Here is a 23,009-nt window from a genome sequence, read left to right as displayed (position 1 = left end):
TCGTTCAGTTTCAGCCTCGGGATCTGATTCTGGAACATAAATATACGCTGAATCTGACTGTAAGCCATGGTTTGTTTTCGATGATGGTTTTTTCCTCACGGTAATGTCACAGCTTCCACATGCTCTCAACTCAAAAGCCTACTGGCGCTCGTGATTCTTTAGCTCCGCCCACACGTCACGCCTCCAGCCGGTCGTGTTTTTCCGGGAAAAATCGGTACAGACTATCTTTCTCTTATGAATATAATAAAACTAAAGACTTTTTGTAGTTATGAAGGATGCAGTACTACTCTATAGGTACTCAAGATTAACAGGATATTGAGTGAAAACGAGCATTTCACCCCCCCTTTAAATATGGTCTGCTCAAAAGTTTTGTGCATGTCTGTTCAAATCTCCAGAGAATGTACATCATATATTTATGTAGGAAACTGGTACCATTGCGCTAAACCACCTGTTTTGTGGCCTAAAAACAGGGCTGCCAAAGTTGAATCCTCTGTGAGCCGTCACCCCTTTGAATGCAGATGTGAGTACAACAGCAAGAGTTCTGTGAAAGAAGAGAAAATGTCTTCTTTAACTGTCATTCCTGTTGTGGGTGGAGTGTGTGGGGATGTATTTTGACAGCATTTTGGTACCTCTGGCATTGTATTGCTCTTTCTCGTTCCTGCACTCTGTCACATTGTGTTTTTTCCCTCTCACTCCCCATTTCTCCCCTGCTGTTGGGACTGAACATACACTTACGGTTGTTTTCATTTGTGTGTTTCATCCACAGGCTCGGAGGCATAATCTCTGCATACAAAATTGTCCCTGATGAAATTGAGGAGATCAAGGTAACACTTCCTCTCTCACCCTTTCAGTGAGTCTATGTGGCGCAAGCATACACACCTCTGCACACTGCTGCCCCCTGGAGGCCAGTAATTCTGCTGCACTCATAGTCATAACATGCTCTTCTTGAAGTTTATCTGAGCTTACAAATGAAAAAAATTAATAAAGTATCTAAAATGGGTTTGGACACTTGAGCTGCATTTAAAAAGTAGAAATATAATTGTACTAGAAAACACAAGTACACTTTTTTTAACCAAAATATTTAATTAAAAGAATACTGTGAGGTTTTAAAATGATAAAACAAATATTTGTGGATCATGTTCGTAGTTAATGTGATCTTCACCACTTTATCACCTTAAAATCACCTCGGTGGACTAGCTGGTTAAAAGTCTGATGTTGCAATGATGCAGTGACTTTTGGAGCCACTGTATATGATATTTTTTGTTGGTATCAGCAGTTTAAATTTTAATATTTTAATTATCAGGGCAGACAATATGTCCGAAAAAGCTAATGTGATGTTGCACCACTAAATTGAGGGCAACTGCTCATATGGTGCACAAATGCACATACACAAATGTACCTTTGTGCTCTTTACAAAATGACTGCTGAGCATTTTGTGTTGATATACGGTGTGTTTGTGTGCATTAAAGGAGACGCTGGTGGACTGGTGCGATGAGAAGGAGCTCAACTTGATCCTGACCACTGGTGGAACAGGTTTTGCACCCCGTGATGTCACGCCTGAGGTACATGGGAGCCCACCTGTTTGTGTTTGTGTCCATGTGAGTGTGTGTTTCTGCCCCCACCCCAATGTGTCCTTGTTTTTCTGAGTCTGTTTGTGAGTGAGAGGGAGAAATTGTGATGTTTGTGTATTTGTGCACTGTGTTTATGTACAATTTATTTTTCCATTCACATGCATGCTCCTTGGTTGATGATTTCTTGTGAAACAAAAAATTTGACTTTTTAAAGGCTTTTCACTAGGGATGTAACTAGTGTTGTCAAAAGACCCGGTACTTCGGTACCAAGTCGATACTTAAAAAATGAAAATGTGACTGCCAAATGTTAAGCCGCCAAAGTTGGGTTGAAATATGAATCCTGCATGTTCTGAGCATCTCTGTATGAATGAATGAATGGCAGAGACATGCGGGTTTGTTTACTACATAGACTGATGCACGTGACGCTTGCAGTAATTTTAGCATCTGCGTCTCAATGAGGACATAAATACATAAACTACATCACCAGAACTGTTCTGAGTCACTTCACAAGCATTTTACCGTTTCATTTGAGTAAAACCAGTGTCAAAATAAAAGTAGCCTGTCAAAATAAAAGTTAATTTTTACATAAAGGCATTGTGCTAGAAATATTACTATTATTTATTAGAATGTATGTGATACTGCTACTACTGTTACTGTTGACTACTAACTTTATTTTTTAAAGAAATAAATCACACAATATTTCTTCCATGTTTAAATTTTAATAGCAAATCCCCTTTATTTATCTCAACAAAAAAAATATTTACATTTCGTTAATTAAAAGACAAATTAAATTTGGGTGAAACTTGTTTACTGTTTTTCATAATTATATTACTTGTAAATAAGTATAAAGAATGGCATTGGTTTTATTTTTTTGTGATAAAAGCTTTTTTTTTTTATTAGAATATTTTTGTGTTTTGCTTTGGTACCGAAATTGGTACCGAGAACCGTGGATTTTCACTGGTATCGGTACTGAATACTGAAATTTTGGTACTGTGACAACACTAGATGTAACGATTAACCGTGAGCCGGTTGAAAATCTATTAAAATATGTGATGATTCAAATCGGTTGAGATGGTAAACAAATCAAGATCCAAATCAAAATCAAGAAAAAGGAGTTTATATGAATGTATGTCTGAAAAGAACTGTCTTTAGAAAAGTTTTGATGGTATTTTTTCTTTTCATCTTGCCTCTCTATAATGTATATTAAAGTTCATAAGTGCAACGCTGCTTTGTTTACAGCAGAAACCAAGGAAACGCACAAAACTGAAGTCAAATCAGTTTGCTTTTTGCTTCCAATTTTGAAATTATACAATGTAATTTAGATTTTATCAGACACTTTTATCCAAAGCGACTAACAAATGAGGACAATAGAAGCAAACAAAATCAACAAAAGAGCAATAATATGCAAGTGCTATATTAGTATATTAATATATTGTTCTATTTACATTTCACAAAGAAACCTGCAGCATTTTGTCCAGGCAATAATAATAAAAGGACACATTATTTATATATATATATATATATAATATATTGGGGTGTAACGGTACGTGTATCCGTATTGAACCGTTCGAGGCTTTCGGTTCGGTACGCGGTACGCATTATGTACCGAACGGTTCATTGGACTTATTAATTATATTTGAAAAAAAAAAAAAAAAAAAAAGTGAAATATAATGATATGCGTTCAACAAGGTAACAATAACCCAAACGACGTAACAGGCAACGCCCCTGACCCCCCGAAGAAGAAAAAAACACCAACTTATATGTTTATGTTAGGCTACTCAGTCAGGCGCTCACTCACTCAGTACGCGCTGAAGGCTCGTTACAAAATAGCCAATGCGTTTAACAGACCAGAAATAGAAGATCCTTCAATAACCAACAGGTCTGGTGTTTGGGTGCACTTTGGACTCGCTTTAAGCTATAATGGTGATGGCAAGAGAGTGGTGGATAAAAAAACAACGGTATGTCGCATCTGCTACATGACAATAGGGTACACCAGCGGGAATACAAATAAATAAATAAATAAATAAACACCAGCGGTAATACTTGAAACATGTCAACTCATTTACGCCGACATCACCTTATTGTGTCAGTATCTGGAAAAAGACGAAAAAGAGGAGAAACATACACGCAACAAACTATCCCCGCAGCATTTAGACAGACATTTCCAACTGACTTAAACAGGGCAAAAGTCATCACCGCAGCTATTGGTAGGCTACATTTATGTTACATTTACATTATAGCAGCGGATATGAGACCTTACTATTTACCATTCATTCTGTCATCACCATTTTAGCTTACAGGGAATCCAAAGTGCACCCAAACACCAGACCTGTTGGTTATTGGAGGATCTTCTATTTCTGGTCTGTTAAATGCATTAGACATTTTGCAACGAGCCTTCAGCGCGTGCTGAGTGAGCGAGCGCCTTAGGGGCCGTTCACATATCGTGCCTAAAAAAACGCGTGGAAAACGCTAGGCGCGTCTTTCTCCTCCTTTCCAAAGCGCTCGGGCAGAAGCGCCCCTGAGGTGTCTGCCTTTTTTTAAGCAACAATGACGTGCTCTCTCCATGAAGGATAAATGGATTTGCAGCTCTAAAAATCGCTTGCAGTAGGCTAGCTGTGCTACTAAATTTATTTCACAATTGCAATCCATATACAACTATGATCAGCTGTTCCTTCATCTTGGCTGAGCTTTCAATGTTGTAACGGGAAAGGATGAAGCTGATTGGTTAGTTCTTGTCACACGTGGTGCGCTTGCGGCTCTCTGAAAAGTTGAGTTGTTTTTACATTTTGCTGTATCTAAAACGTACCGAACCGTACCGAACGAACCGTGACATCAGTGTATCGTATCGAACCGAACCGTGAATTTTGTGAACCGTTACACCCCTAATATATATATACACCCCTAATATATATATTCTTTTAATTGTGATGATTTTGGGTCACATTTACACATTTGGCTCACATCTCAACAAATTAGGATATGGTGACATGCCAATCAGCTAATCAACTCAAAACACCTGCAAAGGTTTACTGAGCCTTCAAAAAGAAATGAAAAAAAAAATAAAATAATAATAATTCTGTAGCTGTATATTGTCATGCTATTCCCCTAAAAAAAATATCTTACGTATTGGTCATAGACAGTGTTGAAGATATACTGTACGTTATTTTTTTTTTTCAGATTTTATTCTTGTTTGCAGTGTTACTTGACAATATTTTGAAGATATTATTGTTTTTGGTTTTTGCACGGCCTGTTATTGGAGTAGTGTCAAGGAGTTTTAACGTGTATCGACTAAAAAAAAAAAAAAAAAAAAACACTTATTCAGTTGATGCAGAGACATATAGACCAGGGGAATCCGATCTCTCCAAAATAAAATGATACGACTGGCATAAAAACTGTGGTATATTGTAAATATAATAATAAAACATTAATCCACTGTGTATTCGTATAAAACTTTATTTAGCAGTGTCCTTTTAACATCGTGCCAACAACATAACACGAATAACATCCTCTCTGCCCCCTAACCCACTTTTTTCACTGATTATGGTCACTATGGTGACGTTTAAACATGCCTAAAAAATAAGATGCACCACAAAAACGAATATAAAATCCATGAAAATAACACAGAGCATCTGGCCTTTTTCCAAAATAAAAGATCGTTATGGCTCAGCACACTTCTGCCTCCACCTCTGTTATTTGTTTTGCAAAAATCCACCGCTCACGGCTCTTCTGGTCCAGTCAGCGCAAGGCTGTGCCACAGTGTTGTTTTGTGTTGAAAAAAAGTTACCAACTGCAGCTTTAATGTAAATTATTTATTCCTTCTTGTGCGGCCCGGTACCAACTGACTCACGGACCGGTACCGGTCCGCGGCTCGTAGGTTGGGGACCTCTTCTGTAATTGAAGAATTAAACAGTATGTGTGTATCTTTATGAGATTCTGGTGGGGATTGTGCCTGGTGGAGCGACGCTGTGTAGCTATTTTTTTATGTATCCTGCACTCCTTCTTCTTTTTACTAATGTGAGTGTTTGAAGTGTCATTCAATTCAAGGGCACAGTGCGTCACATCGGAGAGAAATTCTCTCCTTCTTTTAGCCCGAGATCCCCTTCCTTTTCGTCTCCTCCCCTCCCTGCTGCGCACTCTTCTTCTGACTTTGCGTGTGTTCTAGAATGTGTTTGTATGAATATGACTGTGTGAGGGTGTGTGTGTTCCACCAGGATGGGATGGCGGAGGTGGAGGGATGTGTGTCCCAGGGGATGCTGGGAAGGGTTCAGTGAACGGGGATTTCAGATCAAAGACCCACCAGAAATGTGTTTGTAATGAAAAATCTCAGCGATGGAGCTGTGCTTATGTCATGAGTATTGTGCTAATGTCACTGCTGTGAAGAACAATTGGCTCTAAATGATGATTTAGCTTAGCCTGTTAGGATGCATGACTGCAAATCATAAAAAAATGATGTTTAGCAGGGCCCTCATGTTTTGTGGCTTTTACATTGTTTTTTTTTTTCATATACTGAACAAAATTGGCACCATTTACCCAGACAAAACTGGAAGGCCACTCACTGTCTAACAGATATTAAAAAGCTCTGCTATATAGGCTATAATTTTTATGTATTCAAGTTTACCTAGAAATTAAAATCATAATGTCTTTCCAAACATGTACAGATGAATTTATTTCCCCCGAGGAACATAGACAACTGAAAGAATTTCTTGTAGGATTTAATTTGTAACAGTTTTCATTCAGAAATTGCAAGTAAATTATTCATGTTTTTAATAAAGACCGAAATAGTATTTCCTAGTAAAACCTACTCCAATAACGGTTTCATGTACATCAAGTGACATCAAGTCAGTACTAAAATTTATTTATAATACTAATTTTAAAGTCAGTTATCCTTTGATTAATATTAATGACTTAATGAACAGGAGGAAGATGTGAGACTCGAGAACTCTATAAATAAATATTCTAAAACAAAAACAAATGAAGCAAAATCCTGCAAGTCAGACAACACTGTACTGTAGAAAGACTGCTTTCCCTCCCTTATTATCGAATTGTACTGGTACCTTTGACATCCCTAAAAGATAAGATTGATGGTTTATGCACCTGCTGTTGTTTATAGATGTGTGTTCTTTCGTCTGCAGGCCACCAGAGAAGTGATCGAGCGTGAAGCTCCGGGGATGGCTCTAGCAATGCTCATGGGCTCCCTAGATGTCACGCCACTCGGCATGCTGTCCAGGTGAATGCACAAGCACAGACATGTCCTCTCATCTCACTCCTTCTCTCATCTCCTCCCTGTCACTCTCAACGCACAAGACTGAAAGATGTGTTTGGAATACTAATTGGATTAAATACTAATCATCTCCTTCCTGTAGACCTGTTTGTGGAATCAGGGGCAAAACCCTCATCATTAATTTACCTGGGAGCAAGAAGGGCTCACAGGTAAGATGTTTATTTGTCTGTGTCTTTCTGTGTGTGTCTGTGTGTGTGTCCGTGTGTCTGTGTGTGTGTGTGAGAAAGACTCTGTATAATGACATGGGTATGACACAGGTATTACTAGGAGAGAGTGACTTATGAGGACATAACCCATCCTATTTCAAAACACTTATAAATCATACAGAATTTTTTTTTTTTGAGAAAGTAAAAATGCACAAAGATTTCTTTTAGGGTTAGGGTTAGGTGTAGGGTCTGTCTGTCTGTATGTGTATATATGTGTGTGTGTGTGTGTGTGTGTGTGTGTGTGTGTGTGTGTGTGTGTGTGTGTATATATATATATATATATATATATATATATATGTATATATATATATATATATATATATATATATATATATGTATATATGTATATGTGTGTGTGTGTATATATATATATATACTGTATAATACATACAGAAAAATAGATTTTTGTTACATATATATTACAGTACAAATACATACTTAAGAACTGCTTTGATAAAAAAAAAATAATAAAAAAAAACCTGTTCCATGGAAAAACACACACACACACATATATATATATGTGTGTGTGTATAAGGATGAACAAACAATGACAAAAAGTTTCAAGTGAGGATACGCCCCTCCACTTCCTTCACCTCTCACATATACGTTTTCCCTTGTTTACCATGTTAACATTGTGGCCAATCCTATTACAACTCCTTCCCATGAAGCTCCGCTGATTGGGCCGTGGTATTAATCTCCATTACCCATCAGCCCCAGCCACGGAGCACTCTGCTGTCACAGCCTCTTTGAAGTCCAGAAGCTGAGCCGATAAGGGGATTCAACTTTGAAGAACCCCTTTATGCCCAGTCCAGCTCAGCTACAGCACTCCCCCTCTCCCCTCCTCCCTCCCCCAGCATCCCTCCATCCCACATCCTTCTCACAGCCCCGGCTCCTCCTCTATGACAACGACTCTCTTCTGGACTCAGTTTGCCCTTCTTGCTTTTAAAAAGGAGACAGACCCAGGCCACAACGCCACAGGTTCAGAAAGACTTTGATCCATAGAGAGATTCTGCAAAACCTTTAGATTGCAGCAAGAGTTTTGATACAGGCAAACTGTTAACATTTAAGTAAACTGAGTGAATACGAAACAGAACCACAGACCTCAGCACATCAGAGAAAATGAGATGTGTGTGTACCCAGTGTTTCAGTTTGCACTCGAATGTCACCTGGAAACACACACACACACAAACACAAATAAAAATCTATCCTAATATAACGAGCTCAAAAAATGTAAAGTGGCATACAACCGTGTGCAAAGAATAAACAGACAATATTCTTTATAGTTATAGTTCTTGGTGTGAACGGGGCTTAAGACGTAATGGTATTTATTCTTCTTCATTTGAGACACTTTGGCTGTTATTATACAGAATATCTGTGGAAGTGTAACTGATTCTGGATCTGATATCACAGATAGTTTATTTATGAATATAAAGTACTTGCTATGGTCCTTGTTTTAAATTATTTTGTTCTGTTGTTGTGCCTCTTTTTGTCATCTTTAGCTGTTGTACAAGGGAGAATTTGGCGGTTGTTTGTGTGGAATTTGTCCCACCCATCCTCCACTGTGATTGGACAGCTGACTTAAAAGTGACAATGATGCATTGTACCCAAAATGTATCATTCTTCAGCTCTCTGTCACAAAAAACAAACAAACAAAGAAATCAAAAAAATGCTGAGCGCACAATACTAGGTGGGAAGAAAATGCTCAGTGCCTAAAAAAAACGCAGCACCCTCATTGAAAACAATTCATTTAAAAATTACGCTTGTTTTCTTTGTTTAGAATGTAATAATCATTCATTTTTTATGTATTTTCTTTCTTTCTTATTTTCTTTCTGTCTTTCTTTCTCTTAATATAATAAGTAATAAATGCATTGTATCAAATTATTAATTTAAATGTAATTATGTAGTAGTTAAGGTCACTATATGGACCTCTTTAATAAAAACTGTCTAAGACGTTTCCAAAAACAGCTTTTATTTTGTTTCTGTGAAAATGTAAAAACCGCTTTAATGTGACAAAAGCCAAAAAGTTGTGTGAAGTTGAAGAAACACCTGTTTTAGATTTGCAGTAGATTTGAACACGCATCAAAGATACCTCTTAAGTTATATTCATTAGCTGCATTGCACTTTGATCTTTCAAACACAACAAAACCGAAACCAAGCAACTGGGGAAAAAAAGTATTTTGCTTTGCTTTGTGAAGTCAAACACCTTTAGGACACAGTGTTGCTGCCCAAGTGATTTGTAAGGCCTTATCTCTGAAAATGGGCTACGTTGTATTCTACCGTTTTCTCGAGGAAACTGGACATGAAATATGTCCATCTGCTTTTACAGTGATGTGGCTTCACATCACACATCCACTATCGGCATGTTCTTGTCTGGTCAGCATGTCTGAGTTGCCCATCATTCTTTCTTTGAGCTCAGGTGCCATTATTTGTACAGAGCAGCACACTCTGTTCTGGAGCACTGTAGCGTCAGCGCACACACATGTGCCTCACCTTGCAAAGGGAAGACAAAAATAGACCATCCCTACATGCACCAAGAGGACATGAAGTAGCCTATGGACTTCTGATGTCTCCACACATTAATCTTCGTTTTAACTCTGAGTCACCAAAACGGAGAGATGCAACCACATCAGACCTGCAGGGGGGAATACTCCACTGCATCAACCCTCCCTGGACCGGTCTCCATCCCTTCTGCCGTTCTTTGCTTTATTATTATTAATGCCTCTTGTCAGAATTACTTAAGAAATGCAGTTTAAGAGCAATCGAGTTTGGCCACCTGTGTTAAGTTCACACAATGTGTCCTTATCGGACTTCAGCCCCTCAGAATGGAGGATGTCCAACTGTATTAGAAATTCCATTAAGTTAGTGTCAATAGGTTGGCCTGTATGTCATCCTATTAGGGGATTCGGATAGATAGTGGCCTGTTACATTGGAGGAGAACAAGAAGGATTTATGCTTTAAAGACCTCACATTACTGCTAAACAGTACACTTGAAGCTTGAGGAGCTAGAGAAAGTTGAACTCTGAGAAGGTTACAGATTAAATTATTATTATTATTATTTTTTTTATTCTACTGTTCAAATCTTGAAGGAATAGCTCAGATTATATATAATTTAAGCACCAGAATGTGTCTAAACAAATGGTGTATAAAATAAATGAAAAGTTTTTTTTTGAAAAAATAAATTTTGAAATAAATGAAAACCACACTATGACGTTTATATAATTTAACAATCTGTAATTTCTTTTTGCCATACACGCAACATGCAAATGTTGTTTTTGTAATTGTTAAAATTATATTTTGTTAATTATACTGAATGTTACACAAAATTATTTTACATGACAATATAATAAAATAATGAGAATTTATTTTCTTTAAAATTAGCCTTTTAATCTTAATTTTATTCATATATATATATATATATATATATATATATATATATATATATATATATATATATATATATATATATAAACATATATATATATATATATATATATATATATATATATATATATATATATATATATGTGTGTTCTGTACTGTTTATCTAAGTGTAAATATTTTTTTATTATTATTAATATATGTTGTTTAATTATTTAGTATTTTTTTTGTTGTGTTTAGTTTTTTTATGTGTACTGCTGTCTTTTTTGTTTTGTTTTGCTTTTTTGTTTTGTGTTGTGTTGTGTTTTGTTGTTTAGTTTATTTTATTTTAAGTTTAGTTTTGTTTCAATTTGGTTCATTTTGTTTTGTTTTGAGTTACTGGCTCTTTTCCAGAAAGCTTCTTACTGCCTAGTAGTAACTGCCATCTAAGGCTGCTTGTTACTATGCTAACAATGTAATACTCATGCTAAATATAAATACAAATTTGATTTTCTCTAAACTTGTCATGATTATGTCTCTGTAGAATAGAGTTTAGAGTTTGAGCATCTAAAATATCTTTTCGCTTTTTCATTCCTTCTCTTGCTTCATCTGCATCTCTGTCTTTTCTCAGGAGTGCTTTCAGTTCATCCTGCCTGCTCTGCCGCATGCCATAGACCTGCTGCGGGATGCCATAGTAAAGGTAAAGGAGGTACATGATGCTCTAGAGGACCTGCCGTCCCCTCCACCGCCCCTCTCCCCTCCACACACCTCCAGCCCCCACAAGCAGACAGAAGACAAGGGTGTGCAGTGTGAGGAAGAGGATGAGGAGAAGAAGGACAGTGGCGTGGCGTCCACAGAGGACAGCGGCTCCTCTCACATCACAGCAGCTGCTATTGCTGCTAAGGTGAGCTCCACTGTTAATAATAATAATAATTATTATTATTATTGTTATGTAATTTCATGATATTTCATGTTTCTCTAACAAAACTGGAATAGGAGAAAGTATTTTGACATTTAAAAGATGACACTCTGCCCCTTTAAGATTCTGTATCATTGTCTTTTGCCCCTGATGTTCCATTGAATCATCTTTCGTGTTTGTGTTTGCACGTGTGAAGTCTCTTGTCATGTTTATGCATGTCATATTCATCATCAGAGCATGAAGTCTCATCCCAGCCATGCTGTTGTCATTGCGAGAGGTGGACAGCCCTTGAGTGGCTTCATCCCGTCCACCTCCATTCCCTCCCATTTCACCTGCTCCTGCAGTGATACGGTAAGCCACACCCACTTTTCCATTCAGATTCCCCTCTCCTGCTATTCTATTGGCCTTTTTGAACATCCTGTTTCAAAGCCAACCAATCAGAGAAAGGAAACGTCATTGCAAGTTACTATTGTTTTATTTGCTCACTACTATTATTGCCTGACAACAAAACAGGAAACCAGTCCATTCGGGGCTGTCACACAGAATGTATTGTTGTGTCTAAAAAACTTGAGATGTATCGTACAGGTTCTAAAACAACCTCAGTGCCGAATGCCTCCTCTTCCATGTTACCATCAAATAAAACAGTTGCTGTGCTAATTTGCTACTGTAAACAAAAGCTTGCAATGCTTGCAAGTCTTTTGATTGGTATACGGTTCTGGAACGGACATTGATGAGTGGCACTACGTGTAAAAGTTTAAATTCGTTTAACTTAACACAATGGGCCCTATCATACACCCGGCGCAATGCGACTCAAGGTGCAGCGCAAGAGTGTTTGCTAGTTTCAGTCCGGCGTTGTTCCCATTTTCCCATCCAGCGCCACGTCATTTAATTAGCAAATGCATTTGTGCTAATTTTTGCGCCCATGGGCGTGCTGGTCTAAAAAAAGTGTGTTCAGAGCTGAAAATAGACTGCGCCATAGACCAACTCAAACCTGGTCTAAAGTCTGGCTCAGTGTTTTGTCTTTGTTATTTAAAGAGCGTACATGCTGATTATTAAACACAAGGATGCACAGCAGCACACAAACATGCCAAATATTTAAAATGAAAGGATTGCAATGCATAAAAAATGTTTTGTCCGTCATTAAAATAGCAAAAGTGGATTTGGACACGCCCTGAGTGCACCTGCGCCGTGCACTTTATATGCGTTTAGATCATTAAAATAGGGCCCGATGTTTTAAAAACTTGATAGTAATGTGTGAGACACTTCAAAACACTCAGGTACAACTGTGTCTTGTGTGTGTTACATAGAAAAACCATGGAAATAACTGCATTGGAATGGAAAAGTGCATTCGGTGTGAACAGCCCCTTAGACTAGCATTTCATATTTAGAGACCAAATACTATAACATAAAACTGACACCTCCAGGTCTAGCTTTTTGACTTTGACTCTAGTTTTATACTACTAATCTACTATACATTGGTTAACTTTTGTGTTAATTCTTTAATATCAACATGTGTATAAAGCTGTACCATCTCTTATAACATTTAATAATAATTTAATGTTCAGCAAACCAGAATGTATCATTCATATAATTTAACATTATATTATTTTGTTATACCATACATTTTGGAATCGGAATCTTTGTTATTCTGAATGTTACACAAGCTGACTATACATTAACGCCATATCTATTGACCAAGACTTGGCAACTCCAGGCCTAGCTTTTGTGACTTTGCCAATAAATAAGACCCTGGCAACCACCCACAACATGGACAAGCATGACTCACTTTCTTTCTTTAGCCTTCTGTTGTGCGTTTTGTCAGTTATACTCTAGCAAGCAATATTTGTCTTGTTGTTCAGCCTTGCCAGGTCTTGTAAAGTTTTTTTTTTTTTTTTTTCTGATAACAGACGATTGAGTATATATCCTGTTTTAGCTGTCTTTATATAGTAATTATAATGGGGTCGTGCAGGTTGGCATTACTGTGTTCTCCACAGGGAGCGCTCGTAGCTCGAGTATCATGGGAAGGCAGAGGTTGAGTCGAGTGCTATTATTAGCGCAAGGTTAGCTTCTGCGCTGGTAATTAAAGCGCTGGTGGAGCTGCTCTTTCCTGTGAGGCCTTGATTTAGCCTCGGTGTTAATTAGTGCTTCGTTAAGCCCCGGCGTTCCTATGGAAGATCCCTGTGCTCTTCGCCCTTCTGCCCATCAGACTCTTGCTTAATCCCAGCACAGTTCTCCCAGACAGCATAGCTGCAGTTTGTTACCTTACGAAGACTCGCCTGCTGGATCAAACGCAATGCGTCTCAGTCTGAATACAGTAACAAATATCACTGTTTAGATAATGGCGTTTCAAATATTTATCTGTAGAGGTTTATTAATACTTTGTCTCAAGATTGTGTGGGCTATATTGCTTCTGTAGTAGTCAAAAGTCAATGTTAGTCAATGTTTCATGTAGTTACATGATTATTTACCACACCGCTCTCTGTTGCTCTTTCTGTATGTACGGTATATATGATGTGTTATGATTGGCTAATGCTTTGCAACATGCCATATACACACGTGTGTGCAAGTGTGTGTGTGTGTCTGATTGAACATTATGAAATGTTATCATATAGAATTATATTTTTAAAAAATAAATCTAGAATTATTATTCTACAATTATATAATTCTAAACAATTACATTTATGATTAGATATGTATGATAGATATATATTTTTATGTTATTTAACTTTTTAACAGCAGTGTATGTCTCTTATGCTCACGTAGGGTGCATTTATTTGATAAAAATGCAAGAAAAACAGCAATATTGTAAAATTTTCAGCAGTCATTACATCAGTCTTCAGTGTCACATGATCCTTCAGAAGTCATTCTAATAAACTAATTTAGTGCTCATGAAATTGTTATTATCAGTGTTGACAGTTGAGCTGCTTAATATTTCTGTGGATACTGTGATACACCTTTAAGGATTCTTTGATGAATACAAAGTAAAAAACAAACAAACAGCATTTATTTGAAATACAAATCTTATGTAAAATTACAAATATATTTACTGTTACCTTCAATGTATTCATGCTCAATAAAAGTATTAATTTCTTAGAAAAAACTCTTACTGACTGATCATTGCCAGCTCTTAACTGAATTTGACTGTCCCTCTCTTGTGTCTACAGATACCTGAGTCCATCATCTCACGAGGCGTGCAGGTTTTGCCGCGGGACACCGGCTCTCTCAGCACCACGCCCTCGGAGTCTCCTTGTGCTCAGCAGTCCCGCCTCTCCACTGCCTCCTGCCCCACCCCCAAAGTAAGACTCCGCCCCTCCTCCCTTGATTCACACCATTCCTTCTCCCCTCAGCTCTCTTTTCCATCATGCACTCCGTATCCTCCATGGCTGGATCCTCATCTGCTGCCACCTCATTGGCTGCTTGACACACTGCTTTGCATTCCAGATGGCAGTGACTCAGTATCTCATTGGGCCGTGTGAGAGGAGAGGCGGGAACTCTTCACTGGCTTAATTTCAAGTTCGGCCAAATTGATTTTCCTCCTCTAGCAGTTAACAGTTTGTTGTTTTAGATCCAACAGTGTGAACCCCTGATGTCCCATGGATTATTTTACCGATGTCCTTGTTACATCAGTGTCCATGTGAGGGCCAGAGAGCTCTCAGATTTCATCAGAAATATCTTAATTTGTGTTCCAAAGATGAGCAGGTTTGGAATGACATGAGGGTGAGTAATTAATGACAGAATATACATTTTGGGGTGAAGTAACTCACATTGTGTTGACTTCCATCTCAGTTTTTGACTCAAAAGTGCTATCAGTGTAGCTGACCAAGTCGTTTACTGAATGGAGTCATTCGTTTGTGCTGTTTATAACAAGTTACATTTTGTTGTGGATTGCGTGATCATAAGATTCTTCAGTTTCAGCTCTTTCTCAGCTGTTTCCTTTTTGTAGAAGTGTCTTGGTATAAATGTGTGCTTTGTGTTGTGGCCCTGATGATGCTGGCCCTGTCAAAAATAGCATTCACTTGACAGAATCCTGTTCAATAGTATGGTTTGAATCACAAAATGATAGACAAGGCACCCTGCACATTTGTGGACACCATTGACAGACAAAAAACATAATCAAAAAACACATTAAGTGCAAAATTCGGTCTGGACCAATCGAGTGTCTGTTTAGTTCATGAGAAGGTCATATGTGTGTGAAAGCTGTCAACAAGCTGTGAATAAGCAATTAATGGCGCTTCACGAGCCTTTTTGTCTCCCTCTAGTGAACACAGTGTGTATTACAACTGTGTTTTCCTTTAGCAGATCAGAGTATTTGTGTGTCTCAGTGTCAGACTTTGGAAAGTTGATAACACCGAGTACTTGAAGTGTATAATGGAAATGTTTAGAGCTCTTTTTATCATTTCTGTTTTAGGATGTATGTGAAATGCCTGTAATAAGCAGAATTCCAGCAAAGTGCTCTAAGCTTCCGCTTTGACCTCAGGCTGGGTCTGAATTCAGCTGACTGCTGTTTTTTTGACAAGTGTCTGGCAGTTTGGCTTTAGTTGCTAAACAAGGGTGTCAGGTGGCCCTTAACAGTGAGAGGCTACATACAATATGTGTGTGTGTGTGTGTGTGTGTGTGTGTGTGTGTTTGTGTGCGCTGTTGAATGGTGCACCTATGATATTAAGCCTCTGGGAATTCCCAGACCTGATAAAATAGTCATTGCATGTTCACACTGGGGGAATTTATGTGCGGTGGGAATATTTGTGTGTGTGTGTGTGTGTCAGAGAGAGAGAGAAAGAGAGAGACTGTGGAGACCACATAAAAAGAGCTAAATGTATATGTTGTTGAAAAATTTCAAAGTTGAAATATAATGAGAACCTGTTTTCTTAATGCATGTTATTGGTCTTATTGTGAATAATTCATTCATGCAAAATTGCAAGTTTTAAAAAAATACATTTAACTTTGTAATAAAAAAAAGGCTTAGAAAAGATCTGTCGCTACATTGTATTAACTAAAACTAAAAAAAAAAACCTAAAAAAAAAAAAAACCTGCCACCTAATTTAAAGTATAATGCATATACTGTACTTTCTACAACTTGACATTTTCCAAGATAGGCACTTGAGGTGCCAATAATGGTTTAGTTAGTTGCTTCACCTGTGAACACCAGAGGAAATGGAAGAAGAGAAAGAGTAAGCACATGAACATAAAGGAGAAATAGGTGACAGTTCTTAAGCTTTGTTGCAATTCATTCTTCTTTTTGTCTGAACAGGAAAGATATAAATAAATCCAAAATCTGAACTGTTAGATTGAATATCAGTTGGATATATATATGTATGTGAGAAAATATTTCTATTTCACATAATTGCTGTTTCCAATGTTCATCAACAAATCCTGAAAAAGACATCTGTTTTCTACATGGATTATAATAAGAAACAAATCAGTTTATTACAGTGATTTCTAAAGAATCATGTGACACTGAATACTGGAGTAAATGAAAACAAATAAATAAATTACATCTTAATATTTAATACAAGAGAACAGCTTTTAAATTGTAATATTATTTTACAATATAACTGTTTTAAGTGTAGTATGATTAAATACTTGCTGCCTTGATGAGAATAAGAGACATAAATAAACATTAAATATTTTTCCAACCACACAATTTTTTTTAATGTTAATATGTGTAATATCTTACATAATATACACAATATTTTCTGGAACTGTGTCTGAATACTGTTCTTTTTGTTGACTCTTTCCTTACATAATAAACTGTGTGGTATTCACTGTTTACTGACCGAATCAGCAGTTCTGGACAAATATATGCATGAATGCATAAAACGGCGTGGTAGACAGCAGAGGCTAAATTCCAGTTTTCCCATCTTCTCTTTCCACGTTGACAGCTTTTTGTACGAGAAAGACTTTTTAAATCCTGCTGACACTAAAATTGATGCTAAACGCTTGAATCTTTACCGTCTGAACAAATGAATCACATTTCATCAAAATAACAATCAGGCCGAAATATCGCATGTGAAACGAAATTGGATTTGTGAGCAGAGAGAAAAGAGCTTGTGATTAAAATCCTTTCCCTAGCGTACATCATCCAAGGCAACACACACACACACACACACACACACACACACACACACACACACACACGCATATATATGCTCACTGCATTCCCTCAGCACAACGTCCAGCTGTTACCTAAGACCCCGTTTGGCTGTGAGCTCTCCGTGCACGCTATACGCAGAGGTAATAATGCATAATAAGTTTTTACACTCTCGCTTTTCCTCTCTGAACCCACTCAGATGCTTCGCCTTAGCCGATCTGATTTCAGAAAAAACACTCTGTACCCGCACACACAGCCGTCAACCCTGTTACGCTGTCTATCCTTCAAATCTGTGGTTGCACTTCCTCCAAATTTAGATCCCAATGGGGATTTTACTCATCCTCCGCTTTGCATGCTGTCTCACTCCACCTCTTCCTCCCCTCCTACACTCTCTCTGGCTTCATGCGTGTTATGTGTGTGTGTGTCTGTGTGTGAGTGCGTGTTAGTGTGTGCACGGGAGACGTGTGGCATTCCTCTGTGTGTCGGGATAAAGCATGGTAAGCGCAGTCTTTCTCCGCTCTGATGTGTCACTCTGTTTTGTTTTACACGTGCCTGTTTTGGATGTGTGTGTGTGTGAGGGGTGTAGGTTGGTAGGGCTCCACATAGACTCCAGGGGGGATCAGTGGGACAGGGGGATTTCAGGGTGCATGATTCTACAGCGAACCGAGCAGCCAGTTGGTTTCATAACAGCTGCAGTGGACTGATGTAGTTATACTGTGGCTTTTCTGAATGGAGGCTAGTGCAAGGTGCTAGTGTTTGGAGATGTGGCTGATGTAGTTTTAGTGCTGGTCCACATCTCCAGGGGCAGGTGCTTACAGAGAGAATCATGTTGTTTTGTTCATGACTTGTGCATTCATATTTGTCTCATTCTGTGGCTTATTTTGCATGTCGCATGTTGTGCAAATGCATGTCTGTGTGGTGATGGTGTTGTTGTCCATAGTGTGTGTTTGTGTTTATGGGGGATCTGTGTTATTTTACACACTTTAAGTGTTTCATTATGGGGATACAGTATTCTTATGAGTTTACAACAGACATTTCATAATTTGGCTTTAAATAATGGTACTACATAATATAATATAATATAATATAATATAATATAATATAATATAATATAATATAATATAATATAATATAATATAATATAATATAATATGTGCTGGGCAACGATTAATCATGATGAATCACATCCAAAATAAATGTGTGTGTGTGTACTTGGTGTATTTATTATGTTGATATAAATACACACACATGCATTTATATAAAAAATGTTTAGACATTTAAATATATTTATATATAATATAAATTCTATGAATATAAATTTTTCAAAATATGTACTCATTAGATGTGTGTGTCTATATACAGTATAAAAATGTAATATGCACAGTATACACACATATATTTTGTAAACAAAAACTTTTTTGAATGCGATTTATCATTGCCCAGCACTAAATATTATATAATATAATGTCATGTCATATAATTCTTATACAATAATACTACTACTGTACTACTACTACTACTAATACTACTACTACTAATATAGTATAATCTAAAATATCTAAAAGGCTTCTCTCTGCCAGACTATTTAGTCTTGTCTAGTCGCTGTAACTATCTAATGTATTTTAGCACAGCTGGATTATATTGACCAATCAGAATTCAGGACAGGAGCTTTGAGATTTATACATTAGATGCTGTGAATGTAATGTTTCAATAATTAATACAGTGATTTCAATATTTCCAACAACGTCGTCTGTGGCATTTCAAATACTTAGTCTCAAACTGTAGCAAAGAGAGCAGCACTAGCGAAAGAGTTAATTTAATTTGACCTAGGGATAAGAATGACTGAATAAGGATGATCGCAAGAGGAACCATATGGTTTGGTATTCCAGATTGTGACTATTTCAGCTAAAAAGACAATGTGGCTGCATTAAATGACTGTACTTGGCTGTGCTCTAGTCTCTTCTATTCTATTCTATTCTATTTTATTCTATGTTATTGTTTACATTTGATGTATTTTGCAACACTTATTGTAGAGTGACTCACAGTGTGTGACATGATAAGAACAGCAGTATATAGTGCTTTGTGACACTGGTATCATGATAGGTTCATTCCACTTGATCACTGGTGATTCCCACCGTGTGTGAGGTATAATATGAGATAACAGAAGTATGAGATATAGACAGAGATTCATACTGAAGCTCACCCTGTGCTTCAGTGGCTGGAGTTGTGTGGGTGCTCGGAGGACAGTGTGTGTGTTGTGTGTTCACTGAGGCAAGTGTGTGGTGTGTTCACTGGTGTGTGCTTGCGGGGTAGGGTTGGCTAAGGGTACCGTCTGAAGCAACGGACAGATATGGAGGAGACAAAAAGAAAAAGAAAAAAGAGACGGTAATTAAGCAGCGGCGTTGTTTATGCTGAATTACAGTCACATCTTTCACCTTGGAAATTATGCTCGAAAAAACTGTCAGTTATTTCTTAAGTGAAAGTAAACAGTTTAGGGGAAAATGGGATGTGTTATATTGGATGCGTTCATCGTCTCTTAAAGTGACCGCGTCTCATTTAGCTGCTGGCTGCTGTAATGTTAATCCAAGAAAATGAAAATGAAAATCACTCATTGCTCTTGACTGAATTACTTTGTAGTTTTTATAGTCAAACCAAAAATTATTCAGACACCAGGTATCATTTTTGATATATATATAGCAAAACTGTAATAATGTGATAAATGTGTCTGAATAAATGTAGGTTTGATTGTATATTTAATTTTTACATTGAAGACTATCCAGTGCTATTTTACATTTAGTTATTGGTTTCTGTACCTTGACACCTACAATCTTGAAAAAAAACTTAAACATTGGTGTGAAACAGGCGTAAGGTTGTTTTCACCTTGTGCAATGTGGAATTAGTTTACAGCTTTTTCAAGCACTTTGTGATGCATTTTGGAAACAGGAGATTAGCCCCTTTTCTAATGCACCACCTAGCTTGATAAACCCTTTCTCAAAGACTTACTGTTTGTCAATTATATTTGGGTAACACACATATTCTGGCAGAATTCGAATGAGCCATTTTAATCTAGATTAATCTAGATTAATTTCAAGATCACAGTGAGATTAATCTCTGACAGTGAAGCATGCTTAAAGAGCAACACATCGTGCCGTGATCTAAAGAAATTCAAGAACATATGAGAAACAGGGTTATACAGCCATTTCTAAAGCCTTGGGACTTCAGCGAACCACGGTCAGAACCATTATCCCCAAATGGAGAAAACTTAAAACAGTGGGGAATAGGAGTGTAACTGTACGCAAAAATCATGGTTCGGTACGTACCTCGGTTTTAAAGTCATAGTTCGGTAAATTTTCGGTACAGTAAGGGAAAGAAATGCAAACATTAAACTGCAGGTTGTTTATTACTAGAAACTTTTTAGACTTTTTTAAAATGCTTTTTAATAAAATATATATAAAATAAAAAAAGAATAGGAAATAAAATACTGCTGCAAAGTTATCCACTATAGGGGGTCGCACACCGGACGAGAAGCGCAGTGCCGCGTCGCGTCGCGCCACGTCTTTAAAATTCGAACACATTATTCTCTATGGGTGTACACACACCGGCGGCGCCATTCGGCGTCTGTCCGTGGCGCCCAGCTATGACTCAGAACGCTGTTCAAATTTCTGCCGTGCCACAGAGCGCCATCCGCATAGTTTTATATTAAAAAAACCCAGATGTTATAAAGTGAAACTGAAATTAAAATACAGTACACTTGTTTCATTCAAATAAAACATTACAAAAAGTGTTTGGTTACGTTTTCAGCTGCACAGTTGCCTAGACAACAGATACAACAAAACAATAACAGACTTATTATAATAACACGGATTCTTTTCATTAATTAACGTTCAAAACTCAGCTTTTATCAATTAAAATCATATATTTAAAATAATAATAATAGATGAAGTTAAAACTCTCCCATCTTGCTGCGAAATTGAGCTCACGCCGATAGAATGTGCGCGTCCAGTGTGCGATACCTTGAGTTGTCCTACATGTGGCACGACGCGGCGCTTCTCGTCCGGTGTGCGACTGCCTTTGATAAAATACTCATATAATAAAATATAATGAAAAATAAAGATAAATAACTATGATTACTGTGCAGCATTACCAATCCCAGCTTGTAGGCCTGCTCATATTTTTAAAGTATATACAACTTTTCCAAAGTGTAAAGTGCAGCATCAACAGTGTCAGTTTTTAGACCTGCTCAGATTTCGTTATTGCGTTGGACTGATCGGAATTAAGAGCAAAAGTCTATTTAAATGCCGATGGGAGCTGCGTTTGAATTACAATCGTTTTTTCCTAGTTGTAGTGATGTTCACACTCGCGTGATGCCTTTTGAAAACCTTAGGCCGGTTACACACTGGCATATTGCACCTGTCAAACATAGTCTATTTTGATGTCAATACTGTTGACGGTGTCCTTTATCAGTAGGCTTTATATTTATGCTCAAAATTTAGTATAGATATTGCTGTCGTGAAGACAAGATCCTGGTCTGTGGGCAGTCTCCCTCTATGTCACCTATAAAAGGAGCAGCGCGCCAGCACCTCGTCAGGCATGATTCTGGTGTGTAAAGACACAGAAAATGCGAAGCAGCCGTCACGCAACTGACAAGCAGCAGAAACGCAGCAGAAACGCCACGCTCACGCCACGCAGCCAGTGTGTCACCGGCCTTAGAATCAGCTGCAGGGTGGGATTTGCGCTGAACGCTGAGACTTCCACCACTTAATATGTTCGTTTGGAAACACGAAAATGTATATTTTCCGCAAACAAAATATTTCATTCGGTCATTCGGTACACATGTGCACCGTACCGAAAGCCCTGTACCGAAAAGGTCCAGTACGAATACACGTACCGTTTCACCCCTAGTGGTGTACCTTCCCAGGATTAGCCAACCTTCCCAAATTACTCCAAGAGCGCAACAACGACTCATCCAGGAGGTCATAAAAGAACTGCAGGCCTCACTTTGCTCAATTAAGGTCAGTGTTCATGATTCAGCAATAAGAAAGAGACTAGGCAAAAATGGCATCCATTAAAGAGTTCCAAGCTAAAGCCATTGCGGCCCAAAAAGAACACAAAGGCTCTGTCTAACATCACATGATGGTGGTAGTGTGATGGTCTGGCCTGCTTTGCAGCTTCAGGACCTGGATGACTCGCCATAATTGATGGAACCATGAATTCTGCACTCCATCAGAAAATCCTGAAGGAGATTTTCCGGCCTTCAGTTTGTGATGTCAAGCGCACTTTGGTTATTCAGCAGGACAGTGATTCCAAACACGGCACCAAGTCCACCTCTGAATGGCTCAAGAAAAACAAAATTAAGGTTTTGGATTGGCCAAGTCAAAGTCTGGACTTAAATCTGATTGAGAAGCTGTGGCATGACCTTAAACAGTCCATTCATGCTCAAACAATGTTTCTGTATTAAAACAAATCTGCAAAGAAGAGTGGGCCAAAATTCCTCCACAGGGATGTGAAAGACTCACTGCCAGTTATTGCAAACATTTAATTGCAGTCGTTGCTGCAAATGGTGGCACAGACAGTTATTAGATTTAAG

General features: G+C 37.8%; 1 protein-coding gene across 13 annotated transcripts in view; it reads left to right on the top strand.

Annotated features, from left to right (window-relative positions):
• The window catches only part of LOC127976368 (gephyrin), an 81,129-nt gene that overhangs the window by 30,800 nt on the left and 27,320 nt on the right, over positions 1 to 23,009 (top strand). For 9 of the 13 annotated variants that reach the window (XR_008157771.1, XM_052580745.1, XM_052580742.1 and 6 more), the window contains exons 3-9: positions 767 to 824; positions 1,470 to 1,562; positions 6,704 to 6,798; positions 6,935 to 7,001; positions 11,047 to 11,319; positions 11,569 to 11,685; positions 14,499 to 14,630. Coding sequence is in view for 12 of the 13 variants with exons in the window: in XM_052580745.1 (XP_052436705.1) it covers positions 767 to 824; positions 1,470 to 1,562; positions 6,704 to 6,798; positions 6,935 to 7,001; positions 11,047 to 11,319; positions 11,569 to 11,685; positions 14,499 to 14,630 (835 nt within the window). In the remaining variant the exon portion in view is untranslated. The remainder of the gene's footprint in view (positions 1 to 766; positions 825 to 1,469; positions 1,563 to 6,703; positions 6,799 to 6,934; positions 7,002 to 11,046; positions 11,320 to 11,568; positions 11,686 to 14,498; positions 14,631 to 23,009) is intronic. The other 4 variants (XM_052580746.1, XM_052580747.1, XM_052580743.1 and 1 more) reach the window with 1 other exon arrangement.

The sequence above is a fragment of the Carassius gibelio genome, chromosome B17, assembly GCF_023724105.1.
Source record: "Carassius gibelio isolate Cgi1373 ecotype wild population from Czech Republic chromosome B17, carGib1.2-hapl.c, whole genome shotgun sequence".
NCBI classification, from domain to species: Eukaryota; Metazoa; Chordata; class Actinopteri; order Cypriniformes; family Cyprinidae; genus Carassius; species Carassius gibelio.
This window is presented reverse-complemented; position numbering and strand designations above follow the sequence as displayed.